Source organism: Protopterus annectens, chromosome 4.part1, assembly GCF_019279795.1.
Source record: "Protopterus annectens isolate FY-2018-M chromosome 4.part1, PAN1.0, whole genome shotgun sequence".
Taxonomy (NCBI): domain Eukaryota; kingdom Metazoa; phylum Chordata; order Ceratodontiformes; family Protopteridae; genus Protopterus; species Protopterus annectens.
Window position 1 is genome coordinate 362,299,632 of NC_056734.1, and position 26,302 is coordinate 362,325,933.

The following is a 26,302-nucleotide window of genomic DNA, read 5'->3' on the forward strand; positions in this document are numbered from 1 at the left end:
GGTGGGTAACCTGGACTGCAACAGTGAATACACTCGAACATCTACATTTATGGTAGGTACACAATTGTACTATGTTCATCATGTTTCACTGTTGCAGTCATTACACTTGGGTTGAATCCCAAAGCTGAGGTTGGGCGGCTGGGTCCTATAGAATTAGGAGTGGCTATAAGGCCCTGCAAGACTGCAGTGCTAAAGCCTGCTCTAGATTTAGAGTAAAGAGGCAAGTGGTAGTGCTTAGTAAAAGTGTGCACTGAAGTCCAAGTTGCAGCCTCCAAAATATCCTTGGTTGGTACTCCTCTGAGGAAGGCTGCTGAGGTGGCTGCTGCCCTGATAGAATGTGGTCTAATGCCCTTAGGCACTGATTTACCATGTTGTGAATAGCAAAAACAAATGCAGTGTCCTATTCATTTTGAAATAGTCTGCTTTGAGATGGCCTTTCCTTGTGATCCTGCAGCATATGCCACTAAAAGTTGTTCAGTCTTTCTGAAAGCTTTAGTTTTGTCCAAGTAGAAGCGTAGCTGTCTGTGTATGTCCAAAGAATGCAGAAGTCTCTCCCCTTTATTCTGCTGGTTTGGGTAAAAAGTAGGCAAATGAATGGTTTGGTTAAGAGCCACACTGGACACTACCTTAGGCATAAATGTCGGGTTTGTCCTTAGAGAAACCCTGTCCGGATGGGAGATAATAAAGGGTTCCACAGCCATTAATTCCTGTAACTCTGAGACTCTTCTTGCTGAAGTTATTGCTAGGAGGAGAGCTGTTTTCCATGGTAAGAATTTTATCTCCACTGTATTGGCTGGCTCAAATGGAGGCAGTGTGAGTTTTTCCAAGACAAAATTGAGGTCCCATGCAGGTATTGGTGCTCTCCTTGGAGGTCTTATGTTTTTGGCCACCCTGAGGAAAGTACAGTTTTGTACCTACCATAAATGTAGATGTCCGAACTGGATAGCATCTGCAGTCATAACAAGTGGGTTGTCCTGTCGTCAGGCAGCCCTGCAGTCGGCCGGATTCCAAAGTCCGGGTCCGGCTTCGGCTGATGTCGCACTCCACCCGACGTCATCTCTGTTGGTCTTCGGGTATAAAAGCATCAGCCGACGCCATTTTCCTCAGTGTTTCTTGCCCCAGATGCCAGTAGCCCTCTTGCAGGCTAAAAATTTGGATAGATGTACATATATACAAACAAATACACCATAAAAGACTCCCCCCCAACAGCTAGCTATTAGGAGGGTAAACACCCTAGGAGTACCACAGAGGGGAAGGAGGGAGGGTAATCCTGACTGCAGATGCTATCCAGTTCGGACATCTACATTTATGGTAGGTACAAAACTGTACTATGTCCTTCATGGATGCATCTGCAGTCATAACAAGTGGGTAGAATACCATAGCCAACTAGGGGAGGAGGATAAAAGTAGATTATGGTGTGTTTAGGATCCCTTGCAGTACAGCAGTGGCAAACCCTGCTCGGGATCTGGAATATAGAGGCAAATTATAATGCTTGGCAAATGTATGCACGGAGGTCCAAGTAGCCGCCTCAATAATGTCTTTGGTTGCCACTCCTCGTAAGAAGGCTGTGGTAGTGGCTGTTGCCCTTGTAGAATGAGGTCTTATGTTCTGTGGAATTGGTTTTCCATGGAAGGAGTAACAGTATCGTATGCAATTTCCTATCCATTTGGAGATTGTCTGTTTGGAAATAGCTTTTCCTTCCCTTCCTGTTGCATAGGCTACAAAAAGTTGGTCAGTCTTTCTGCTATTTTTGTTCTGTCCAAGTAGTAGCGTAGCTGTCTATGTACATCCAAGGTATGCAGTATTCTTTCCCTCTGTTTTGTGGGTTGGGAAAGAAGGTAGGTAGGTGGATTGCCTGGTTTAAAGACACTCTGGATACCACCTTGGGCATAAATGTAGGATTAGTCCTCATGGACACTCTATCTTGGTGGAAGATTAGGAAGGGTTGCACTGCCATTAAGGCCTGTAGTTCTGAAACCCTCCTTGCTGAAGTAATTGCCAGTAGGAAAGCAGTTTTCCATGACAGGTGTTGTAGGTCTGCTGTTGCTGCTGGTTCAAAGGGTGATAGTGTCAACTTTTCTAGCACAAAGTTTAAATCCCAAGCTGGTAATGGTGGTTTCCTTGGAGGTTTTACATTCTTGATTCCTCTGAGGAACTGCCTGAGCAAAGGGTGCGAAAAAACAGGTGGATCAAAGCTGTATTCTGCTGAAATAGCTGATGCATGTATCTTGATGGAGGAGTAGGACAGGCCTGAATGAAGAAGTTCGCCAGATACTCCAGAATGTTAGGCATATCTATGTTTGACACATCTTTTCCTGTTTCCGTACTCCAAATGACAAACCTTTTCCATTTTCCAGCATAGTTCCTTCTTGTTGAAGGTCTGCGTGCTTCAAGAATAATGTCTTTAACTCTTTGGGAAAGTTCTGGATTAGCTGCTGCTATGTGATGTTCCATGCAGTCAGTTGCAGCGTTTTAGGTTTGGATGTATGATGCTGTAGTTGTTCTGAGTTAACATCAAAGGCATCAGGGTATTGGCAACATATTGTTCCGAGACATGCTCTTCAGTAGTGGGTACCAGTGTTGTCTTGGCCAGTTTGGAGCTATCAGGATTATCCTTGGACGTTCTTCCTTGATTTTTAGTAGTACCTTGTGTATCAAAGGAAGAGGTGGGAATGCATATGCTGTTAGGCCTTTCCAGTTGAAGGAGAGTGAGTCCACTTTCCATGCTAGTGGGTGGAATGTCCTTGTGCAGAATTTTTGAGCTGGTGATTGAGAGGTGATGCGAATAGGTCTATCTGTGGCATTCCCCATTTCTTCGAGATGGTCTTGAAGATGTCCGGTGCAGCTTCCATTCGTGGGCATCGAAGTGGTTCTGCTTAATATGTCTGCTAGAGTATTGTCTTTCCCGGTACAAATATTGCCTGTAACTGAATGTTGTAGCTGAGTGCCAGGGTCCACAGCTCAAGGTCATTCTGCATAGGGGTATGAATGAGTGCCTCCCTGTTTGTTGATGTACCACATGACTGTGGTGTTGTCTGTCCTTATCATCAACTGGCCCTCTTTGAGAAATGGTTTGAACTTTTGGATTGCCAGTTTTACTGCCAGCATTTCTTTTAGATTGATGTGCAGGTGAAGTTGATCCTGTGTCCACAATCCTTGCACGCATTTGTCCAGCATGTGGGCCCCCCATCCTAGGTCTGAAGCGTCTGTTGTGATGGTCTGGCTTGGTTGACATCTGCGAAAGGGTAGGCCTGGGTTTGACTGGCATGCCTGAGCCCACCATAGGAACTCCTGTTTTAAGCATGGAATTAGTGGGATTTCTGTTTCTAGACTGTGTCTGTGTTGGGACCATAAATTCTTTAGGTACCACTGTAGTTTCCTCATATGTAGTCTGGCAAATGGGACCAAGATTATGCATGATGCCATGAAGCCCAAGGCCTGCAGAACTTTTCTTGCTGTTAACTTGTTCAGTTTTGTTAGTGCCAAGAAGTAAAGAGGAAGTTCTTTTGTTTTTCTGTAGTCCGAATGCCATTTGTTGTACTGTGTCCAATTCAGCCCAAGAATGTCCTTGTTTGGGATGGTATCAGCCTTGACTTTTGTAAATTGACTGTGTATCCCAGTCCTTGTAGCAAGTAAATGACCCTTTGTAAATCTGTTGTCAGCTTGCTTTTGTTGTCCCCTTGTAGCAGGCAGTCGTCCAGGTATGGGTAAATTTGAATTCCCTGTAGTCTGCAATGGGCGATTACTGATGCCAGGCATTTTGTGAATACTCTGGGCAGTAGATAAGCCAAAGGGCAATGCTGAGAATTGATAGTGCTCTGATCCTGCAAGAAATCTGAGGTATCTTCTGCAGATTGGTCGAATGGGGACGTGCAGGTATGCCTCCTTGAGATCTAGAGTTACCAGCCAAGACTCCTTGCCCAGCATGGGAAGAAGTTGCTGTAGGGTCAGCATTTTGAATTTTGGGACAATGATGTATGTATTTAAGGTGGACAGGTCGAGAATTGGTCTCCAACTTTTTCCTTTCTTGGAACTAGGAATAGTCTGGAGTAGAACCCCTTTCCTTGTTCTGCTGTTGGCACTCTTTCCACAGCTCTCATGTTTGCTAACTCCATTATCTGGCGTAGAGCCTCTGTTTTTGATTTGGAGGTAGATTTGGCATTCCTCTTTGACTGGTAAAGTGTGGAAGTGAAACCGGTAACCTTGATCTATGGTTTGTAAAATCCACTTGTCTTTTGTTATGTAGTGCCAGTTCTTTGAAAATAAGGTTAACTTTCCGCCTAGAGGAGCTGCTATTTGTTCCCTGGTAGGCGGATTTAGGATTAAGTCACTGTGGTTGTGCTGATGTAGTGGCAGTGGCTGTGTCTGTGCCTCTGTTGTTACCTTGCCACTGTCGTCCTCTGTAGGCACCTCCTCTGGATTGGTTTCTGCCTCTGGAACGTCTATTCCTGCCCCTTTGAAATTTTGTGGAGTCAGGAAAGGACCAATTTTTGGCAGGCCAGTTCCTGCTAAACCTTGGGGTTGAACCTGCAAGAAATCTTTAACAGTTTGAACAGATTTTGCCTTTTCTTCCATTTTCTTCATAACCTGCTGGGCAGGTGTACCAAACAAACTTGTCTTGTCCATAGGAGCATCTAGCAACTTAGCTTTAACATGATCCGGTAAAGCTTGTTCCTTTAGCCATGCATGCCTTCTTATCACTGTGCCTGTCATGGCTGATCTAAATGAAGCCTCCAGTGCATCATAGCCACATTTTAAGGAATGGCTGCTAACCTGTTGTATGTTATTTATCATCTCTAATACATATTTCTTATCAAGAGATTCATCAGTGGTTAGTTTTTTAGTTAACTGATCAAGCATAAACTCTTGGTATTGTATCATGTGAAACTGACAGTTTAAAGCTCTAGCTGAGAGAGTAGCTGAAGTGTAGACCTTTTTACCCCATCTGTCTAGTGACCTTGCTTCCCTTTCAGAAGGAATAGGGTTTTTAGCTGTGGTCGCGGCTACTGGCTTGGGACCCTGGGATATAGTTTCTGGGTCTGCAAGTGGGGCCTTGTAAAGGTGGTGATGAGTATCTGGCACCCTGTAAAATCTGTCTGGTTTGGCAGGGGCTGGGGGTAAAGAATCTGGAGCGGAGCAAACATCATTGAAAGCATCATCCACCACAGAGAGAACAGGAGGTATAGCTAAGGGCCTGTGCTGTGGGAGGTGCAGAAAGGTCCTAAGTCTTTTCTGGAGTCTGAAAAATCCTGTTGCTGCCATTGGAACTGTTCTCGCATGGCATGCAAGGTTTCCCCAAAGGAGAATTCTTCTGGTGGGGAAGCAGCTGGAATGGATTCTTCAGCATCAGAATCTTCAAAATTGGAGAAGGGAGCCTCAGGCTGGTCAGTTATGTCTGATTCATCAGCAGAATCATCAGAAGACACTGGCTCAGGGGCTCTGCCCTAGGTCTCTTCTCTGGGGGCTGAGAGGCCCTGTCTGGGTGAGATTGAGATCCTCTAATTAAAGAAATTAAATCTTCTGCCAAAGAAAGCATTTGAGAACTAGAAGAGGGCCTGGATGTGGGGGGTTTAACAGGCACTGTTTTAGTAGTCTTGGCTGCTTTAGCCTTGGCGAAGGCCTTAATGGACATGGCAGCTGGAGGCCTAGCAGCACCACGTGCTGGGGTAGAGACATCCAAGGGGATGGTGTCTGATAAGTCAACCACCGTAGTGGGTAAAATTTCTGAGGTCGATTCAAGAGTTGTAGCAGGGGCCTCAGTTGTAAGAATAGGTTCAGCTGTACTTTGAGCAGTTTTCTCGGTTTCGGCGAAACCGAGACACTCATGATTTGCTTTACCGTGGTTTCGGCCGAAACCGCGGACCGTGAGTGTCGGTCTTTATCTTTGCGTTTTGGGGGTAGTCGGAGGATCCGGCGGCATAATGTACGCAAAATCAGAACCGAAAAACTGTTCTGCAAACTCCGACCGGCGCCTAAGCGTCGTCGGTTGAAAGAGGCACAGGCCGAACAGGCTGCTACGTCGTGGGCTGGGCCTAAACAAGGCAGACAGTAAGAGTGGAAATCTTTATGAGGTATTTGTTTCCCACAGGTTAAACAATTGTTAACTTTTTCTGACATCGGCTGAGGCAAGAAAGAGTCCCCAACGGGTACTTAGCTTTAGAAGTCTTCAAGTAGTATTCGGTAGAAGTAATCTCTGGATCCGACCGACCGGCACTTGCGAACAGCTTCTGCTTCGCGCCACGCGGCAAGAAAGACTGAGGAAAATGGCGTCGGCTGATGCTTTTATACCCGAAGACCAACAGAGATGACGTCGGGTGGAGTGCGACATCAGCCGAAGCCGGACCCGGACTTTGGAATCCGGCCGACTGCAGGGCTGCCTGACGACAGGACAACCCACTTGTTATGACTGCAGATGCATCCATGAAGGACATCAGCCTAAGCAATGGATATGAAAAATTAGGCGGGTCTGTATTGTAATGAGCTGAAATGGCAGAGGCATGGATCTTAACTGATGAGAAGGATAGGCCTTTGTCCAGCATCTCAGTTAGATATTGTAAAATCTGAGGAATATTTGGAACAAGCGTGTCAATTCCTTGTGCCTGGTTCCAAGCACAGAATCACTTCCATTTTTCTGCATAAGATTTTCTGGTGTTGGGCCACCTGGCCTCCAAAATGACATCCATAACCGCTTTAGAGAGAGGTGTATTCTGAATGGTTACAGTATCCGCCATGCAGCTAGATTTAGAGTTCTGAGTTGGCTGTGCAGGATCTGATTGTTTTGTTGGGTCAGTAAATGAGGAATTTGAGGCAATGTCCAGGCTGGGCCTTGGGACAAGCTCCTTTGGATTGGGTACCAGTGTTGGTGTGGCCAATCCGGGGCAATCAGAATCATTTGTGGCTTCTCTTGTCTGACCTTTAGGAGTACCTTGGGGAGGAGAGGCAGTGGAGGAAAGGCATATACTGTAAGGTTGTTCCAGCTGAATGACAGAGCATCCACATTCCATGCTTGTTTGTGATAAGTCCTTGTGCAGAATCTCTGAAGTTGGCAGTTGTGAGGGGAAGCAAAAAGATCTATGTCTGGGTGTCCCCATTTCCTTGTTATCATGCTGAAGATTTGTGGATCTAGTTTCCACTCGTGAGGGTCCATGAGGTTTCTGCTTAGTTCGTCTGCCAGAGCATTTGTTTTTCCTGGCAGGAATTGTACTTGCAGGTGTACTTGGTAAGTCAATGCTGTGTTCCACAAAATCATGGCTTGTCTGCAGAGGGGGTAGGAATGTGTTCCCCCCTGCTTGTTTATGTACCACATGATTGTGGTGTTCTTCATCTTTATCAGCAGCTGTCCTGGATGAAGTAGGTCCTTGAAGGCTGTCAGAGCATGTTGTACAGCTAGCATCTCTTTTTGATTGATGTGTAGATGCCTTTGGCTTGGGGGCCATGTGCCCTGAATACATTTTCCTGCCATGTGGGCCCCCCCCCCAGGCATAATCTGATGCATCTGTTGTTAGTGTTTGCCTGGCTATGGGTAAAGTGAATGGCTGTCCCTTGTTGTGGTGACAGGCCTGTGCCCACCATCGAAACTCCTGTTGCAGGAAGGGAATGAGTGAAATTAATGATTCCAGGCTGTGGCAATGTAGAGTCCAAACACTTTTTGGGTACCATTGTAGTTTCCTCATATGCAGTCTTGCATATGGAATTAGCAGAATGCAGGAGGCCATGTAGCCCAGAGCCTGCAGAACTTTTCTTGCAGATAACTGGGTCTTTGTTGCCATGTTTTTTGAAGTAAGAAGTCAGCTGTCTTTGTTCGTCTGGCATGAGATAAGCCATCTGGGCAGTTGTATTTAAGCTTGCACCCAGGAATATTATCTCTTGAGAGGGTACTAGTTTTGATTTCTTTTCATTTATGGTGTACCCTAGGCAAATTAGTAATCTTTTTACAAACACCAGATGCTTTAGTAGAATGTCTTTGGCCTCTGCTTAAATAAGGCAGTCATCCAAGTAGGGATATATTTGAATTCCTCTTTGTCTGCAAAATGCAATTACTGGTGCCAGGCATTTTGTGAAGACCCTGGGCACAGTAGATAAGCCAAGGGGCAGTGCAGAGAATTGGTAGTGCATTGAACCAGCTATGAATCGGAGGTATCTTCTGCAAGATTGTCTGATTGGGACATGCAGGTATGCCTCTTTGAGGTCTAAAGTTACAAGCCAAGCCTTTTTGCCCAGCATGGGCAGAAGCTGCTGCAGAGTCAATATTCTGAATTTCGGAATGTCCAGAAAAGTATTTAGAATAGACAGGTCCAGAATCGGTCTCCATGCTTTGTCCTTTCTTGGTACTAAGAAAAGTCTTGAGTAAAATCCTTGTCCCTGCTCTTGTCATGGCACTGGCTGAATAGCCCTCATGTCCATGAGAGATGAAACTTGGTTTTGTGCCTCTTGCCATTGATTGTGTGGCAGGTCTGGCATACCTTTTGCCTTTGGAAGGGTGTGAAAGTGGAACCTGTAGCCCTGAGAGACTATATTTAAGACCCATTTGTCCTGGGTAATCATGTGCCAATTTTGTGAAAAAAGTGCTAGCTTCCCCCCCAAGGGTGCTGCCAAAAGATAAATGCTTGGCATTGGCAGAGGGAAGTCATTGGGACTGTTTCCTATATGGCTGTGTTTTGTCTTCTCCACTTTTGGAGGTAGAAGCACCTCACTGTTTGGGGCTATATGAGCCCTGGGGCTGTTGTCTGCCTCTGGGGCATCTGTATCTGCCTCTTTGTGGCCTGTCTGACAAGGGAAAGGACTAATTTTTAGAAAGCCAGTTCATGCTAAATCTGGGTGGCTGCACCTGTAAGAAATCCTTCAATGTCTGCATAGATTTAGCGTTATCCTCCATTTTCTTTAACACCTCTTCTGCCTTAACACCAAACAAAGTATCATGTTGTAATGGAGCATCCGATAATTTTGCTTTAACATGATCAGGCAGAGTCTGTTCCTTTAACCAAGCATGCCTTCTAATGACAGAGGCTGTTACAGCGGCCCTGCAAGAGGCCTCCAATGAATCATAATCACATTGCAAAGTATGTTTTCCCACTTGTTCAGCTGCATGCAATAAATCCTGCAATTCCTTATTCTCAGCACATTCAGAATTTGTCAACATTTTCTGTTTTAACAGAGACATTAAAATATTGTTGATAGTTAAGCATATGAAATTGACAATTTAAAGCCCTTACAGCCAAGGTAGCAGAAGTGTAAACTCCCCCCCCCCCATCTGTCCAGTGCCCTAGAATCTTCTCTATCTGAGGGGACAGGGTTTTTAGCAGTAGCAGCCTTGACCCCTTTGGGACCCTGTGAAATAGTTTCTGGGTCAGCTGCAGGGTTTTTATATAGAAATTTATGAGAATCTGGCACCCTGTAGTATCTGTCTGGCTTAACAGGTGCAGGAGGTAAAGAGTCGGGAGACGGGCCGGATTCTGAAAACACATCATCTACAATGTCTAGAACAGGAGGAATAGCAAGAGGTCTGTGCTGAGGAAGTAAAAGAAAGTCTCTGAACCTTTTCTTAGAATCAGAATAATCTTGGCTCTCCCAGTGGAAATGCTCCCTCATGGTATGCAAGGTTTCCCCAAATGAGTAATCCTCAGGAGGAGAAGCTGAAGGAATAGATTCTCCAGCATCAGAATCCTCATAGGGAGGAATAGAGTATCCCTGTTCTGAAGAGGAGTCAGAGGAAATGGAACCCTCATCATATTCAGTGTCTTGCCTAGGCCTCTTATCAGGAGGGGGATGGGAACCCCCGATCAAAGTAATTAGGTCTTCGGCCATTTTGAGCATCTGTTTCTTAGGCATGGAAGTCTGCCTGGAGAGTGCTGTACTTGTTTCTTTGTCTTTAAAACTGTTTTAGTCTTTGATGCTGAAGTTGGCTTGATATAAAGCTGTGTAGGTCTGAAAACACCCTCAGAAGCCGATGCCTGCTCAGCGGACCCATCTGAGGGATTAGTTTCCGAAGACCCAATACCTTGAGTATCCAGAGGCCTAGCTGTCTCCACGTGGGAGTCAGAGGCGGCCTGTGGCTCAGGGACTGCAAAAATGCCTCACTGAGAACCGGCGACTGGCCTAGAAGAGGCTTCATCATCAGTTTTGGACCTCAGATGCCTGTCCTTTTCTTTTTCCTTGTGCTTTATATGAACTCCGGTCATCTGCTGATCTGACGGCATTATGTAGTTAAACCTTCGGCCAAGTAATGAAAAGCAAAATCGTACAGATGCTTCATAGTGCATTGGTTAAATGTAGCACAAAACCAACAACTAGCAATGTCGTGGTCAGGGCCTAGGCAAGGAATACAGTAAGAGTGAATATCCTTATCAGGTATTTGCTTCCCACAAGAAATACAATTGTTAACTTTTTCTGACATCAGTCTGGAGCAAGAAAAAAGTTTCCCCAACGGGGTACTTGGAAGACTTCGGATCTGAAATTCAATTTCGAAAATCTCAGGAGACAGCCGACTGGCACTTGCGAACTGCTTTTGCTTTGGGCACCGCGCGGCAAGAAAGACTGGAGAAAATGGCGTCGACTGCATCTTTTATACCCCTGTTGTACTGACGTCAGGGAAGAGGCGACAGCAACTGACGCCGAACCAAGACTTTGGAATTCAGGCCGACTGCGGGTAGCCTGCCAGCAGGATAACCCAAGTGTAATGACTGCAACAGTGAAACACGATGAACATGTTAGAGAGCATTGGGGCCAGCTATTAAGCCCTGCAAGACTGCAGTGGCAAAACCAGCTCTGGATTCAGTAAAAATAGGCATGTGGTAATGCTTGGTGAAGGTATGTACAGAACCTCCAGGTAGCAGCTTCTAGGATGTCCCTGGTAGGGACTCCTCTGAGAAAGGCTGCAGAGGTAGATGCAGCCCTGGTGGAATGTGATATTATCTCCTGTGGGGTAGGCTTTCCATGGTGCTTGTAGAAGAAATGAATGCAATGGGCTATCCATTTAAAAATGGTTTGCTTTGAAATGGCCTTCCCCTCTGCCCCTGCAGCAAAGCCAACTAGCAGCTGTTCAGATTTTCTGAGAGGCTTAGTCCTGTCCAAATAAAATCTAAGTTGTCTGTGCACTTCCAGAGAGTGCAGTATTCGTTCTCCTTTGTTTTGTGGATTAGGGGAAAAAGTAAGCAAATTAATGGACTGATTTAGGGCCACACTAGACACCACCTTGGGCATAAAGAAAGGATTGGTCCTGAGGGAAGCTGTCTGCATGGAAGATAATGAAGGGTTCCACTGCCATGGGGGCCTGTAATTCAGACACTCTTCTTGCTGAAGTGATAGCTAGAAAGAGGGCTGTTTTCCAAGAAAGGAATTTCAGCTCTGCAGTTGCAGCTGGCTCAAAGGGAGGGACAGTGAGCTTTTCCAATACAAAGTTAAGGTCCCAGGCTGGAGTACGGGCTCCCCTGTGGGGTCTTAACATTTTGGGCGCTCTAAGGAATTGCTTCAGCAGGGGGTGAGAGAAGAGGGGTGGTTCAGCATTATAATGTGCTGAAATGGCAAAGGCATGAATTTTAATTGACAACAAGGATAGACCCTTGTGGAGCATTTCTGTTGAGTACTGAAAAATGAGGCAAGCTGGGCACCGTTGTGCCCATCCCCGGAGTCTGGCTCCAGGAACAGTATTGTTTCCACTTTTCAGCATAGGATTTTCTAGTACTAAGCCTCCTTGCCTCCAGAATGACATCTAGCACCTGCTGATGGATGCTATTGGAGAGCTCAAGGAATGAGCCAGGCTGCAAGGTTCAGGGTTTGAAGCTGAGGGTGCAGAATCTGGCCCGCCTGCTGGGACAGCAGAGTGCCATGGTTCCAGCAGTGCCATACTGCGCAAGAGGGGGTACCAGTGCTGGCGTAGCCAGTCTGATTCAATCAGTGTTGTCCTTGGCTTGTCCTGTTTGATCTTTTGCAGAACCTTCGAGAGGAGAGGCAGAGGGGGAAAGCATAAACCAAGAGGCTTTCCCAGGTAAAGGACATGGCATCCACTTTTCAAGCTTGACTGTGGGAAGTCCTTGTGCAGAATTTGTCCAATTGGTAGTTCTGAGGGAAGGCAAACAGGTCTACCTCTGGAGTCCCCCATTTGTTCCTCAAGAGGTTGAATATTTTTGGTTCCTGCTTCCATTCATGTGGGCCCATGAGATTTCTGCTTAGGTCGTCTGCCAGTGAATTTAGCTTGCCTGGCAGGAATTGAGCTTGTAGGTGCACTTGGTAGCTCAAGGCTGTGTTCCACAGAGCCATGGCTAGTCCGCAGAGAGGGTACGAGTGGGTTCCCCCCTGCTTGTTTATGTACCACATAACCGTGTTGTCTGTCTTTACCAATAATTGTCCTGGAAGAATGCGGTCTTTGAAGGCTATCAGGGAATTCTGTACTGCTAACATTTGTTTTTGGTTGATATGCAGGTGCATCTGTCTCGGGTTCAGTTTGCCCTGAATGCACTGCCTTGCCAACTGAGCCCCCCCCCATGCATAGTCTGATGTGTCTGTTAGGGTTTGGGCGGCAGGGGTAGAGTGAAAGGAAGCCCCTTGTTGTGGCAGCAGGCCTCTGCCCACCAAAGGAACTCTGTCTTTATGCAAGGAATGATAGGAATCATTGATTCCAAGTCCTGAGAATGCTGACACCATAGGCTTTTTAGATACCATTGAAGTTTCCTCATGTGCAGACTTGCATATGGAATTAGTGGAATGCAAGAGGCCATGAACCCCAGGGCTTGCAGAATTTGCCTTGCAGATAGCTTGGGCTTTGTGGCCAATAGTTTGAAGTAGGTTGTCAAATAAACTTGTTTCTCTGGAGTGAGGAAAGCCATCTGGGAAGTTGTGTTCAAGCTTGCTCCCAGGAATACAATCTGTTGGCAGGGTACTAGGAGAAATTTATTTTAGTTTATGGTGTACCGCAGTGAGGTTAGAAGTTTCTTTACGAATGCCAGATGTTTTAATACCAAGTCCTGGCTTTCTGCCTGAATCAGACAATCGTCCACGTATGGGTATATTTGAATATTTCTCTGCCTGCAAAATGCAATGGCTGGAGCTAGACACTTTGTGAATACCCTGGGCGCAGTAGATAAGCCAAAGGGATAATGGACAGTGCATGGAGCCTGCCCTGAAGCGTAGGTATTTCCTGCAAAATTCCCTTATTGGAAAGTGCAGGTAAGCTTCCTTTAAGTCTAAGGTTGCCAACCAGGCATCTTTGCCTAGCATAGGAAGTAGATGTTGAAGTGTTAGCATTTTGAATTTTGGAATTACCAGAAAGGTGTTTAGAATAGAGAGATCCAGGATAGGACGCCAGGAGCTGTCTTTTCTGGGTACCAGAAAAAGTCTTGAATAAAAACCTTGTCCCCTTTGTTCTGCTGGAACAGGTTGAATAGCCCTCATACTTAGAAGAGAGAAAACCTGCTGTTGGGCCTCCGCCCACTGATTTGGGGGTAGGTCTGGCCAACCGTTTGGGGTTGGTAGGGTGTGGAAGTGGAATCTGTATTCTTGGGAAACTATATTCAAAACGTATCTGTCCTGGGTAATGAGTTCCCAGTTTTTTGCATGCAGGGTGAGTTTTCCTCCTAAGGGATCAGGTAGTTGAGCAGGGATTGGAAGGATTAAGGTTATGTCATTGTGCCATTTTTCCATAAGGGGAGGTTGATTACTCCCTGCTTTGGAAGTGGGAGCCCCCCACTGCTTAGGCCTGAGACTGTAACCTAGGTGGTCTGCTGTTCCTGGGTTTGGACTGAGAAGGCCTGGAAGAGACTGGAAAGGACTAATTCTTTGAAGGCCAATGCCTACTACATCTGGGGGGCTGTACTTGTAGGAAATCTAACAGTCTGCATAGATTTGGCTTTTTCCTACATCCTTTTGAGGACTTCTTCTGCTTTGTTGCCAAACAGGTGGTCTTGGTTTAAGGGAGCATCCAGTAATTTAGCTTTAACATGATCTGGCAAGTTTTGTTCCTTAAGCCAAGCATGACTTATAAGTACAGACCCAGTGACAGCAGCCCTGCAAGAAGCTTCTAAAGAGTCAAAACCACATTGCAAAGTATGTTTACCAACTTGTTCTGCAGAATGCATTAAATTCTGTAATGCTTTCTGTTCAGCAAGTCAGGAATCAACATAATTTTCTGTTTAAGTAGTCCCATAATATGCTGCTGGTACTTTAGCATATGAAACTGGCAATTTAAAGCTCTAATGGCTAAAGTAGCAGAAGTGTATATCTTCTTACTCCATCTGTCGAAGGCTCTAGAATCTGTATCAGACTGGGTAGGATTTATGGCAGCAGTAGCCTTAATACCTTTTGGTCCTTGGGAAATGGTGTCTGGATCCGCAGTAGGATTCTTGAAGAGGAACTTGTGAGAGTCAGGTACTCTGTAATAGCGGTCAGGTTTTCTGGGAGCTGGAGGTAAAATGTCTGGGGAAAGGCTATATTCCAAGAAAGCTTCATTTACAATGTCCAGAACAGGAGGGATAGCTAAAGGCCTGTGTTGAGGAAGGAGTAAGAATTCCCTAAGCCTCTTTTTGGAATAAGAGTAATCCTGGCTTTCCCAGCGGAAATGCTCCCCAAGAGTGTGCAAGGCTTCACCAAAAGAAAAATCTTCTGGAGGGGAAGCAGAGGGAATGGAATCCTCTGCATCAGAATCCTCATAGGTAGATAAAGACAAATCCTGGTCATCAGAAGGTACAGAAATATCAGATTCCTGATCAGAAGAATCAGAAGGAAAATCAGTTCTAGGTCTCTTAGATGGGGAAGGCTGGCTTCACCTAAGTAAGGTAATAAGGTCTTCAGCCATTCTAAGCATTTGTTTTTTAGGCATATGGGCCTGAACATACGGTTTGGACGTCGGTTTTCTAAGCATGGTGCGAGTTTTAGGCCTGGATGAAGAAGATGGTGTCAGTTTAAAATACAAGTCTGTAGGCCTGAATACACCCTCAGAAGCCAGTGCCTGCACAGCGGCTCTGGACCCATCCACGGTAGAGACATCCACAGGTTCTATAGTCGAAGAAGCATCTCGCTGCATACCGGACTCCGAATGGGTCTCAGTAGAGGCCTGCGAATCTGAGTTAGTGGGTATCAGGGGCTGCAAAAGCGCCACACTGTGTACCGGCGGACTGGCGACTAGCTTAACGGAAGCGTCGTCTGCAGTTTTGGACCTACGCGGTCTGTCTCTGTCTTTATCTTTACGTTTTTTCTGAAGATCGGTAGTCGGATGGCTTAATGAAGCCATTTCGGAGTACTGATACCAAGTACCAAAAAAATTTGCTGCAAATATAGCCCGACGAGGAATAGTTTGGGGGTTGAACAAGGCACAAAACCGACAGCGAGGGACATCGTGGTCTGGGCCTAAGCAAGGAATGCAGTACGAAAGAAAATCTTTATGAGGTATTTGCTTTCCACAGGTAAGACAATTGCTAACTTTTACTGACATTGGTTGGAGCAAGAAAAAAGATCCTCAACGGGGTACTTCTCTTTTTTTGAAAACTTCGGTTTTGAAACTCGAAAATGAAAATTTCAGTAGTCGGCCGACCGGCACTAACTGCTTCTGCTTCGGGCACCGCACGGCAAGAAAGACTGATGTAATGGCGTCAGCTGCATGTTTTATACCCCTGATGAACTGACGTCATGGAAGAAGAGACAGCATCAGACGCAGGAATCAATACTCTGGTATTCAGGCCGGCTGAGGGCTACCTGCAGGCAGATAACCCAAATGTGATGACTGCAACAGTGAAACACGAAAAACATCAGCAATCTAGGGTTTCACCCAAACAGGTTTCTTCAGTGCATTTAAACTCAATTATACAATGACCCCCCCATTAATATTCCAAAACATGTACGCTGACGGCCAGCGTGCCCGTTGTAAATCCCACAATATACCAGTGGAAAAAGGTTCGGTCACCCAAACTTTTTCCGTTGGTATAAAGTGCTCAAACCATTTTTTTTTTTTTTTTTTAACAAATAAAGAAAAAACGAAAAAAATGGAGCAACGCAGACTTTCTTTTCTCCGTTGCTTCAGTTTCAAAGCACTGATGTACTGGGTATGCGTAGGATGCACGTCCCATACGCATGCTCAGTACATCAAAACAAGGAAGCAGTGTACCACAACCAGTGGAAGAACAGTAATGCGCTGTTATACAAAGACATTATTTAAGAAAAGTCGTCTTCTTCTTTCGGCTTTTATTGGTTAGGCGTTGTCACAGTGGATCACCTGTCCGCTCATGATGGGCAGTGGAGTTTTACAGTGTTGAGTTGCCAGTCCAGCTGCCAACCTTCCACAGAAGGCACACACACGCACACACTCACACCTAGGGCCAATTTAGAGTGTCCAATCTACCTACAGCATGTCTTTGGGATGTGGGAGGAAACCGGAGCACCCGGAGGAAACCTACGTGACCACAGGGAGGACATGCAGACTCCGCAAAGAAGGCACCCCAGCCAAGGATTGAACCAGAGAACGTCTTGCTGTGAGGCGGCAACGCTAACCACTGCACCACCGTGGCTGCCCCACATTATTTTTCTTAAATAATGTCATTGTACAATAGCAAAAACAGACTCCATGGCTGTGGTATATTGAAATTTACCCACGGTTGGCTTTAATTAATCACTTGGGCTTTGCCTTCATGATTAAACCTCACCAACCATTGGTAAATCTTCAATATACCACACCACGTCGGTTATTGCTTAAATAATGAATAAATTAGTGTTAGATCATGACTGGTCACATGATACCAAATATCAAATCAAACAGTGGGTACAGGGCTTATCAAACATACTAAAGTTATCCAAAAGACAATGAAACATGCAGCAATAAAAGCTTGCATGCTTCTTACGATTAATTCATAAAGAAAAAAAACTGAGTAATAAATGTTGAAAATAAAAAGCAGTTAAGGTGTTGTGGATGAGAAGAATGGATCAAAGCAGAAGCATAACATGCAATCCAAACAGATACAGTTCTGAACTTCCTCCACACTAAACAGATTTATAACAAATGGCACCATCTGGAAACCAACAGGTAAAGCAGCAGCATGAATTACAAGTACAAAAAAAAAACATTCAAATTTCTGGTCTACCATAAATATGGCTGAAGAACTGTTCATGTTTTGACATTTTTTTAATTCATATTGCTTGTCCATTCTGAGTATTTACTACCCTTAGCTGTCCAGCTCCGTCAGTGTATTAATATTTTTTGGGGATTTAACTGTGAATGTCTTGTTTATACTTTAATTCCTTGGCTGCTCTTCTATCCGTTGGCCACCTGATGGAGCCAACATAACACGAGGGCTTCCATTTGGTTACCCAATATGCTCTTTTGCCATAGATTTTGCCACTTACTCCAACAACTGATAAATAACATTGTTTTTGCTGTAGCAGATTACTTTACTTCATATGGTAAATTCTATTCATAGTTTCCAATGTCCTCTGTACTCTTCAGTTTTACATGGTTACCTCAAGTAAAAATATTTTTAATATTAGAATTAATACAGCTGTTTTATTAGTTGGACACCAACTGGTGATATCTGCTACTATGGCTGAAACTCATTACAGACTCTTAGTGCCAAATTGTGCTAACAAAATGTGACCAGAAGTGGTTTTGTCAATTTGGGAGACTATACATACATGTGGGTTATATGAAATATTTCAGTCGGTATTCCTATGTTTTCTTGTCCCAGCAGTCTATCCAGCAAGTTTTAGATTTCTTACAATACCAATATGAAAATTTATTTACATTTAAAATGTCTGTTACTTTACAGCAAGTTGAGTACAAGATGGGGTTATTTGCCATGAACTTGCTGTTAGCTGTTCATGAATAAAGTAACTTTGTTTACTGTAACATGCTTTAGCTTCTTTTTTCTTGTATTGTTTATGGCATTCAGATTGCAGTCTGTCAGTGCACTAGTGTTTTCTAGTCCTAAATATAAATGTTTCTCACATTTTTATTTCATTTTAGTAGTTGGTCACTAGAAAGTTACTTGTGTTATAAATTGCTTACTACAGTACTTTTGAAATTCATGTATTTCTATTTGAGTCACATATCGTTTTAAAAAAACTGTTCTTTGTGCATTTATTACTCATAGAATTAAAAAGCATGCAAGCTTTTATTGCTATGTCTTTAATTATCTTTTGCTATCACTTTACTGTGGTTAATCACCCCTACACCCAGTTTGTGCTGTTTATAATCACATGGCCAGTTATGATCTACATTTATACAGAGGGGGTTACAGTCATTTTTTGAGTTTTTAAGTACTGAGGAAGCCAGTTAAAGTGTGTGGTACTGCACATCAGAATGCAGCCATACTTATGATTATTTTTGTTTGGTGCCATTTTCTGTTTTCTGGGTGTATTGGCGGACATGTGCACCTGCTGGCCACAGTGCACTGTTTTTCAGCACAGCAGTTAGCACAGTTCTCCACTCTGGCTCTTGGGTTTGAGTGTGAAATCTTCAATTCCTTCCTCTACCTGCATGGGTCTTTGCCAGGTTCCCCAATTTTTCTCTCATATCTCAAGGGAATGCCACAAGAAAGCTCACAATTTCCCAAACTGCCCACACATAGACATATGCATATAATGTATGAATAAATACACCTACATGCATACAGCTGTGTGTACATACATACATACATGCAAATACACATGCATATAGCTGGACCTTTCTGGAGGTAACAGTGATATTTAACAAACAACCCACTTTCAGTCACTGAAATTTAAAAACCCAAGCCTAGAAATTTAAAAATTTTATTATTTCTGAAAAGATACACAAAAGACAGTCTGGCTCTCTAATGTAGAGAACTACAACTCTGACTGCAACCCAGAAACCAGAAATCAAATTAAATCTTATGTACTTGAAGAGCTGGATAGGGGAGGGTAGATAGGAGTGAGAGGGTATCACTGGCTCACCTTCCCTTGAGGCAGGAAATAGTGGCCTATCTGGTGATGGTAGTCATCGCTGGGGTGTGGGTGGAGCCAGCTACGCACACACAGGATGGGCACAGTAAGCCTCTTAAGGGGGATACTGGAGCTCATGTCAGCCACCAGTGTCAGGGTTAATGCCTTAATGGAAATGCCCTCATTGGTCACATTACTCGATGTAAGTGGAGGGCATTTTTATGGCTACTTGGAAAAACTCCCCTCTGGTCACCCCCTCATCTCAATGTAGAAGACTCCTTAAGTGGTGGCGAATGAATGGCCTTAAGGTTTACAGGAGTATGGTTGATGGTTAGCAGTCAAAGGCAAAAGTTGCATAGAAAAGAAGGAGAGGGGGTAAGGAAAAGACTACATTAATTTCACACACTTACAAAACTGTTCACATTTTGTAACTTTCTTTGCTTGGTGAATGACTTTACTTCGATAAATCATCATTTCTTCTGCTTATTTTTGACGAAGTTAATTATGCAAAACATGTATTACACCACTTATCTCTCACTACTGGATCTTTCCTCCGCAGGGTGATTTCTGAAAAGGAACTTCACTGTCTATGGTTCAGTCAGTCAACTCCAAACAACAAATAAGAATGGCAAATATTGAAACTTGTAAGAATTACCACAGGTAAGACTAACAGCACATCCATGAAAACCTATGCTGGCCCAAACATCTCGTGCAAAGGTACGGAACTACAAAGAGATAAACTGCTAAAGATGGAAGAAAGAGGACAAGGAAAGACCATTACACATTTCCTGTGGGAAAAAAAGCACCCTCAGAGTTGATGCAGACATGTCAATTGTCTTTTTATGGAAACCTATTACTCTACTGCAAAAAAAACAGTTGTTAAAAATACTTACTTGTTTTCAAAAACAACTGTGAGTGAATCCTCGTGAACATCTTTCACAAACCCCTAAAAATGAAAAAACAATTCCACACTGTAATACAACATAATCAAAACGTAAAATATAAACAACAAAAACAAAGACTCTTCCTTGTGTGTCATGTGAAATCTAGAACTTCACACTTATCTACTTTGCAAGTCCATCCTTCCAGAAAACACAGCACATAAACGCAGCTTTCATGCACCAGTTGCAAGGTACCTACCTGCTCACAGATTTCCAGATTCCACTTTCCATACTTACTTCATTACCTGTTACTTTGTAACTGCTCTCTCATTCTTTACTATGTTATCTCATTAAATCCAGACTTGGCCAGTAGTCTTCAGCTAGTGAACAATACCCATATAAAACAAGAATTTCAACTGATGGGGTCCTACTAGCTTCCCAGTCTCTCTCTATCTAGCTCTTTTAGTCAGGATCACCTCCTAAACCTAGTTTTGTGATCAGAGAAACTGGGCACTCCTCTCCTTTAACAAACGGAAATTGTGTCACTTTCTGGACTGTGGTGAAGTTTAATGGCCATATGTTCCACTTCTAATTGTTCTGTACAAGTTTTAACACTATTCCTCAAAATCTATAAATCTATTCTCCTGTGCAATAAACTTCCTGAATTTATTTTTAAATACTATTCATAAAGCTTCCCAAGTTTGAAAAATTACTCACTTACAGTGCAATTTCACAGGATATGTGTGTGTGTGTGTGTGTAATTCCTTACTAAAATATAAACTCGGCTTACAGTGTTTGGCATGTCACCTGATACTAAAGTACCACAGAATTCAGTTTTGCAATAATGGAATTTAGGCCACAGTTACTGTCATGCTATTTAATAAGGAATTTGATACAAATGTTAATATCTTTCAACGTTACAAACACTAAATCCGTACTACGAGTACTGTTTTTTTAACGTCTGATTCACTGCAGCAGCCCATTTACAATTATGTGCTTCCTTCTGCATTAGACAGAAATGAACAAATGTGAACTTAAGTATCTACATGTCTTACTTCATACAACGAAAATGATGACAGCTCAAAAATTGTTTAATGCTCAAGTTATGCTTGTCACGATCAGTAAAGAAAGACTATGTAGTAGGTAACTTGGGAGGAAAAGTCAACCATTCCTTATTCTCTTTTTTTCCCCAGACCATCCACATCTTCCCAAATGCAGTCATTAATGTGGCCAACATTTCTAAATCCTAAAATCATTACATATAACAGGTCAAAGAAACCCAAAACCATACTGGTATTTACAACCCCCTCCACACCCACTGTTTTTAACACCTTTATTAAATTATCACTCAAGAAATAGGCAAGCATATACTAACAGAAAACAAACCATACTAACATTTTTTCCATCTGCATAAATTAAACATCACATATCTTTTCTGTCCTAGTAACTTATCAATCCAATATCACATAAATTGCTGAATTCCTGCCTTCCATTAAACCTCACTCCTCCTCAACATTATTCTGCAAGTACTGTTCACACAATTTCCACTTATTTCTATGCAATTTACTCAGCTTTCTTTTCTAAAGGTGCTTCTTCCAATTCTTTCATCTGTTTTATAAACATTCAACATTTTAAATACAGCTGGTTTAGTAACTGCTTTTGTGGCAGCCAAAATAATTAAACTTAATAAGGTCTTACTATGTCTAAGCAATTCAGATCCCATCTTCAAGCTCAAAAGAATAATTTCCTTAGAGTTAGCTATCTGCTCGCCCAATATTTCTGAAAGGGTATGCTGTATGGATTTTTTAAAATCTGTCAGCTCATTACATTCCTAAAACATATGTTCCAGCTATCTCTTTCTTCCCTATCACACATCCAACATTGGCTGTTTACCTGAGGAAACATTCTCTGAACTCTGCTTACGGTAACAAAAAAAAAAAAAAAATCTATGTAAACATTTGCAAGTATCCCAAACCTTCTGAACTTGTTGCATTTTTGGGAGCCATACATATGTCCGCCCCATTGCTCTCTTAAATTGCTTTTCCAGTCTCTTCCCAATCTTTTCTAAATTTTCTGAAGGATTCTTATAGTTATCAAGCAATATTTTATATGCCCTGCTAATTATCCCCTTTTAACAGCAGCCTCTGCTCTAGATTCAACTAAAAACTAAACCAAAGCAGGTCTTTAACTCCCCATACCCTTTTCTTTGTCTAAACACTGACACTGATCCCTGGTAGGGAAGGCAATCTCTAGCCTGCAGTCCAAACTTCTTGGCCTCATCCAACTCAATTACCTTTCCCTCTCTAGTTTACTTGCTCCCAATACCATGGTTCCATTACCAGTTCTCTAATAAATTCCAGTTCAATCTTTCCCATTTTCTGTACCCCAACTTGCAGTCACCCCTACTGGCAAAACTTCCTTTCTCCACTCCTGTGCTGGCGTAGTTCACTGAATACTCTCTGCTATTTTATGAATATAACATTCTGTATGGTTATTATTTCTGGTTGAAGACTTATGAGCAGCCACCAAAATAGATCTAACCGAGGAGGATAGTCCAGGAGTCCTAGCAATCACGGGAAGTGGAGCAGCCAAGCTGTGAGCTTCAGGCTGTCCACATACGGATGAGGCACCCCCCAAAGGGTGTGAAATTAAATCCTGAATGGGATCTGGGATCCAAGATGGAGCCAGATGATGAGACCAAATGAAGGGAAACCATACCTGGCAAGGCCAGAACGGGGCAATTAAGATCACTTTGCTCCCCAGACGACAAGTTTTCTGTAGAAACCTCGGAATGAGAGGTACTGGTGGGTAAGCATACAGAAGACCAGGAGGCCAAGCATGAACTACAGCGTCTCTGGGGGACTACCCCAGCAGAGGGTTCAGAGCGAAAAACTTGCTGCACTTCACGCTGGAAGGAGATGCGAAGAGATCACAGCAAGGTTGACCCACTCGCTGAAGATCTGTTCTGCTAATGACAGATTCTGAGACCATTCGTAAAGCATCAGAATGGTCCGACTTAGCCTGTCCGCTAGGATGATGGACCGTCCCAGAATGTGCGTTGTGATGAGAAAGCGACAGGTGGAGATTGCCTATTCCCACACTCTCATAGCCAAGCAACAAAGGGGGTAAGATCTGGTCCCTCCCTCTTTGTTGAGATACCAGACCACTGGCATGTTGTCCGACTTGAAGTGCAATCCTGCCCAGAGGAAGAAAGGCATGAAGGGCCTGCAACGCTAGGACCGCCCTCATCTCTAGGACATTTATATGCAAGCTGGTCTCTATGGGAGACCACAGGCCTTTGACTGTCCTGCCCAAACAATGCCCCCCCACCAGAGTTGGGAGGCATCCGTGGTCACTGTGGTTTGGGCCGGGGCTGGAACAAAGGGTCATGCCTCCAAAATGTCCAGAGAGCTCATCCACCATACGAGGGACAATCGACAGACTTAACTGAGTTGAATTGGATAAGTCAACGGCAGTTATAACAAGGACCATTGTACAGCTAGAGTCCACTGTAAAATCCTTATGTGCAACCAGGCACATGGGAGAAGAGTTATGGTCGCCGCCATTGAGCCTACTGCCCTCAACAACAATTCCGCCATTGGAAGAGGAGAACGGTAGATCAGGGAAACATCCGTCCTCAGGCTTTGAACTCCCTCCGAGGTCAGGAATATTTTGCACTGCAGAGTATCTATCCTGGCACCAATGTAATCCATCACCTGTACAGGCTCTAGGAGAGATTTGGATGTGCTGATTGTGATCCCCAAACGCAGGGCAAGTGTCAGGAAATAATCCCTGGTTTGGGAAAGTAAATGCCCGGTGGGAGCAGTGAGGAACCAATCGTCCAGGTACATATAGACCTGAATCCCCTGAAGCCTCAGGTGAGCTGCTACAAACATCACTTTGGTACACACACTGGGAGCTGTGGTGAGACCAAAGGGTAGGGCTCAAAATTGGTAGTGATTGACTCCTAGCCGGAAGAGGGGGAACCTTCTGGAGCTTCTGTGCATTTTTATGTGATAGTAAGCATCCTGGAGGACTAACGAGCACATCCAGACGCTCTCTTGCAGGTATGGCATGATGGACTGTAAAGTGACCATCCAGAACGTTTCTTTGGCAACTGACAGGTTCAGGGTATAGAGGTCCAGAATGGGCCTTAAGTCCCCCATTTTCTTTGGCACCAAAAAGAACCTGGAGTAGAAGCCCGATCCAGACTGGTCTGGGGGGATGGTTTCGATGGCTTGTTTTCCTAGCAGTTTGGAAATTTCCTGTGCTGCTACCTCCCTTTGCATGGGTGGACCGTCCAGGAGGTGTCTGGGAGGTATGGGGAACTCACGAAGGGGATAGTGTATCCTCTGGATATGATTTCAATCATCCAGCGGTCCACTGTAATGGACTCCCATGCCGCTGGGTGCAAGAACAATCATCCCCCGACTGCCTCCAGAGTGGAGCAGTCGGGCAACCCCTCAGGGTTGCTGCCCAGGTCTGTCAGAGACCCGAAGTTCCACGGACCCCCTCTGCCTCTGGGCCGGCATCCATTCTGTCCCCCTCTGGCTCCGGGGGAAGAAGAGCCCTGAGTATCCCGGGAATACTGTGACTTCCGGAACCACATCTTCTTTTTCCCTCTCTGGTTCCGGGAAAAGGACCTTTGAGGGTTAGAGAAGCAGTGTCTTCCCGTCCTTCTCACTCTGGACCAAAGTATCCTTGAAGGTTGTACCGAAGAGAGCAGAGCCGTCATAGGGGCATTGGTAAACGACACCTTGAAGGGTTCCGAAAAGACACAACCTGAGCCAGGCATTATGCCTCATGTACATGCCGGACACAGCCATCCTAGCAGCTCCTTCCGTTGCATGGGAGAGGAGTCGCATGGACGGGTTCGATACTGCTTTTAGAGTGGCCATCCTTGCAGAGAACAAAGCCTTGCCCTCCTGCGACATGGACTAGGGGGAGACTTCTCCAGCTCCTCGACTAGGTCGTGTTGGAGTCTAGTGAGATGGGCCAGGTAATTCAGCACCCTAATCGAGAAGGTAGCTGAAGCGTACACCAGCTTCCCTACGCGGTCCATCATCCGTGACTCTGTCAGGAGGATGGACCAAGGAACTCTCCTGGCCAAGTTCCTTCTTAGTGGCCGCTGCTACCACCATGGCGTCCACGGGGGAGCCTTTGTTCCAAGAAGGTCTATCTATGGGGGAACTAAGGATCTTATCAGGTCGCTTTGGTATGGGTTCCACGGTGTCCGGTTCCTTCCATGCCTGCGAGGTGACCAAATCCACCAAAGGATCCACAGGAGGGGACACCCAGGAAGTAGATGGGCCTGTGCTGAAAGCCTCCAGGAAAACAGGCTCAGAAGAGTGTTTGGGGACAGACCAACCTCCCCGCTGGCGCAGGATCTCCATGATGTCTCCAAAGGAGACATCCTCGGGAGGTGACCTTGGGGTAACCCTCTCTATCATCTAAGTCCATGTCCTCGGTGAGGGACTCAGGGGAATCCAAGTGCATCCTCTTACACGTATGCTTGTGATGCACATCCCCTGGTGGGGCTCTCTGGGGATTGCTCGCAAGCCATTTGTTCTTCGAGCATAGGCTGTCCCTCTGGCAAAATGATGGGGACTGTCGACAGAGCCAAGTGGGTCTGGGAGGAGTCCGAAGGGGTGGTCAGGGGTCTCGATCCGATGGAGAGGACCCTTTTTAACACATCGAATGCCGAAGGAGAGCGAACCTCCTGAGAAAACAATAAGGAGGTCTGTCTCCCCGGGACCGACTCGAGAATTGGAGCTGGGCTCGAGGTAAATGGAGCTCTGAGGGAGGGAACCTGGCCCAACAAAGTCGGAGCCAATGGAAAAGGTTCCACTCTCTCAGATCCGACACCCAGTCTTCGACTCAGAGCGGCTCGGATCCAAGCTGGTCAGATCCAAAACTCTCCAAGCAACTGTCGGTGTCAAGGAAGCAGGTACAGTCAGTGCTGACCCCCTGACCAAAGCCAACCTTGGATCCGAATACTCTGAACCCGAAAGTCGGATCGGAATAGGAGATATCGGCTGGAAAAAAAGAAGCGCGCTCCCCACTCCCGAGAGTGGGGGGGCTGGCAAGACCCCCATCTGGATCCGTGTATGGATAAACCTCCTCATCATTTTATCCAGATCAATCTCCGACAAAGACTGGGTGGACCTCGACGAGGCCATGGACTCTGACCTGGCGGGTCGGGGCACCGAGGCCCTAGAAGCTGAATGCGTCTCCTTTGGCTCTGGGGAGAACCTCTGAGATCGGAGCTGAAGGGAGTCACAGATGCGTAATGTTTTTATGGGTGTAGGGAGGTTCAGAGACCTATTTCACTTTTCCCTCACCTTCGACTCTCTCTCCCTCTCTCTGCCCCTTTTCCGCTCCGTTTCCCCAGGCTTTAAGCACAGGAGGTTGAGTCCCAGCCTGGGAGGGAGGAGAAGCCAGGGGAAAAGAGGAAGGAGAGGTGGCCACAGCAGCCACTGTGACCAAAGCCGATGATGAGGTAGCAGTCTCAGAAGGGAGAAGGTGGCCTTTTAGGGCAAACTTGGACT

The 26,302-nt window shown here is 45.0% G+C and overlaps 1 protein-coding gene across 2 annotated transcripts in view; it reads right to left on the reverse strand.

Annotated features, from left to right (window-relative positions):
- Positions 1-26,302, reverse strand: part of FXR1 (FMR1 autosomal homolog 1) — a 1,545,230-nt gene that overhangs the window by 1,396,549 nt on the left and 122,379 nt on the right. For both annotated transcript variants that reach the window (XM_044070180.1, XM_044070179.1), the window contains exon 2: positions 19,767-19,819. In XM_044070180.1, the coding sequence (XP_043926115.1) occupies positions 19,767-19,819 (53 nt within the window). The remainder of the gene's footprint in view (positions 1-19,766; positions 19,820-26,302) is intronic.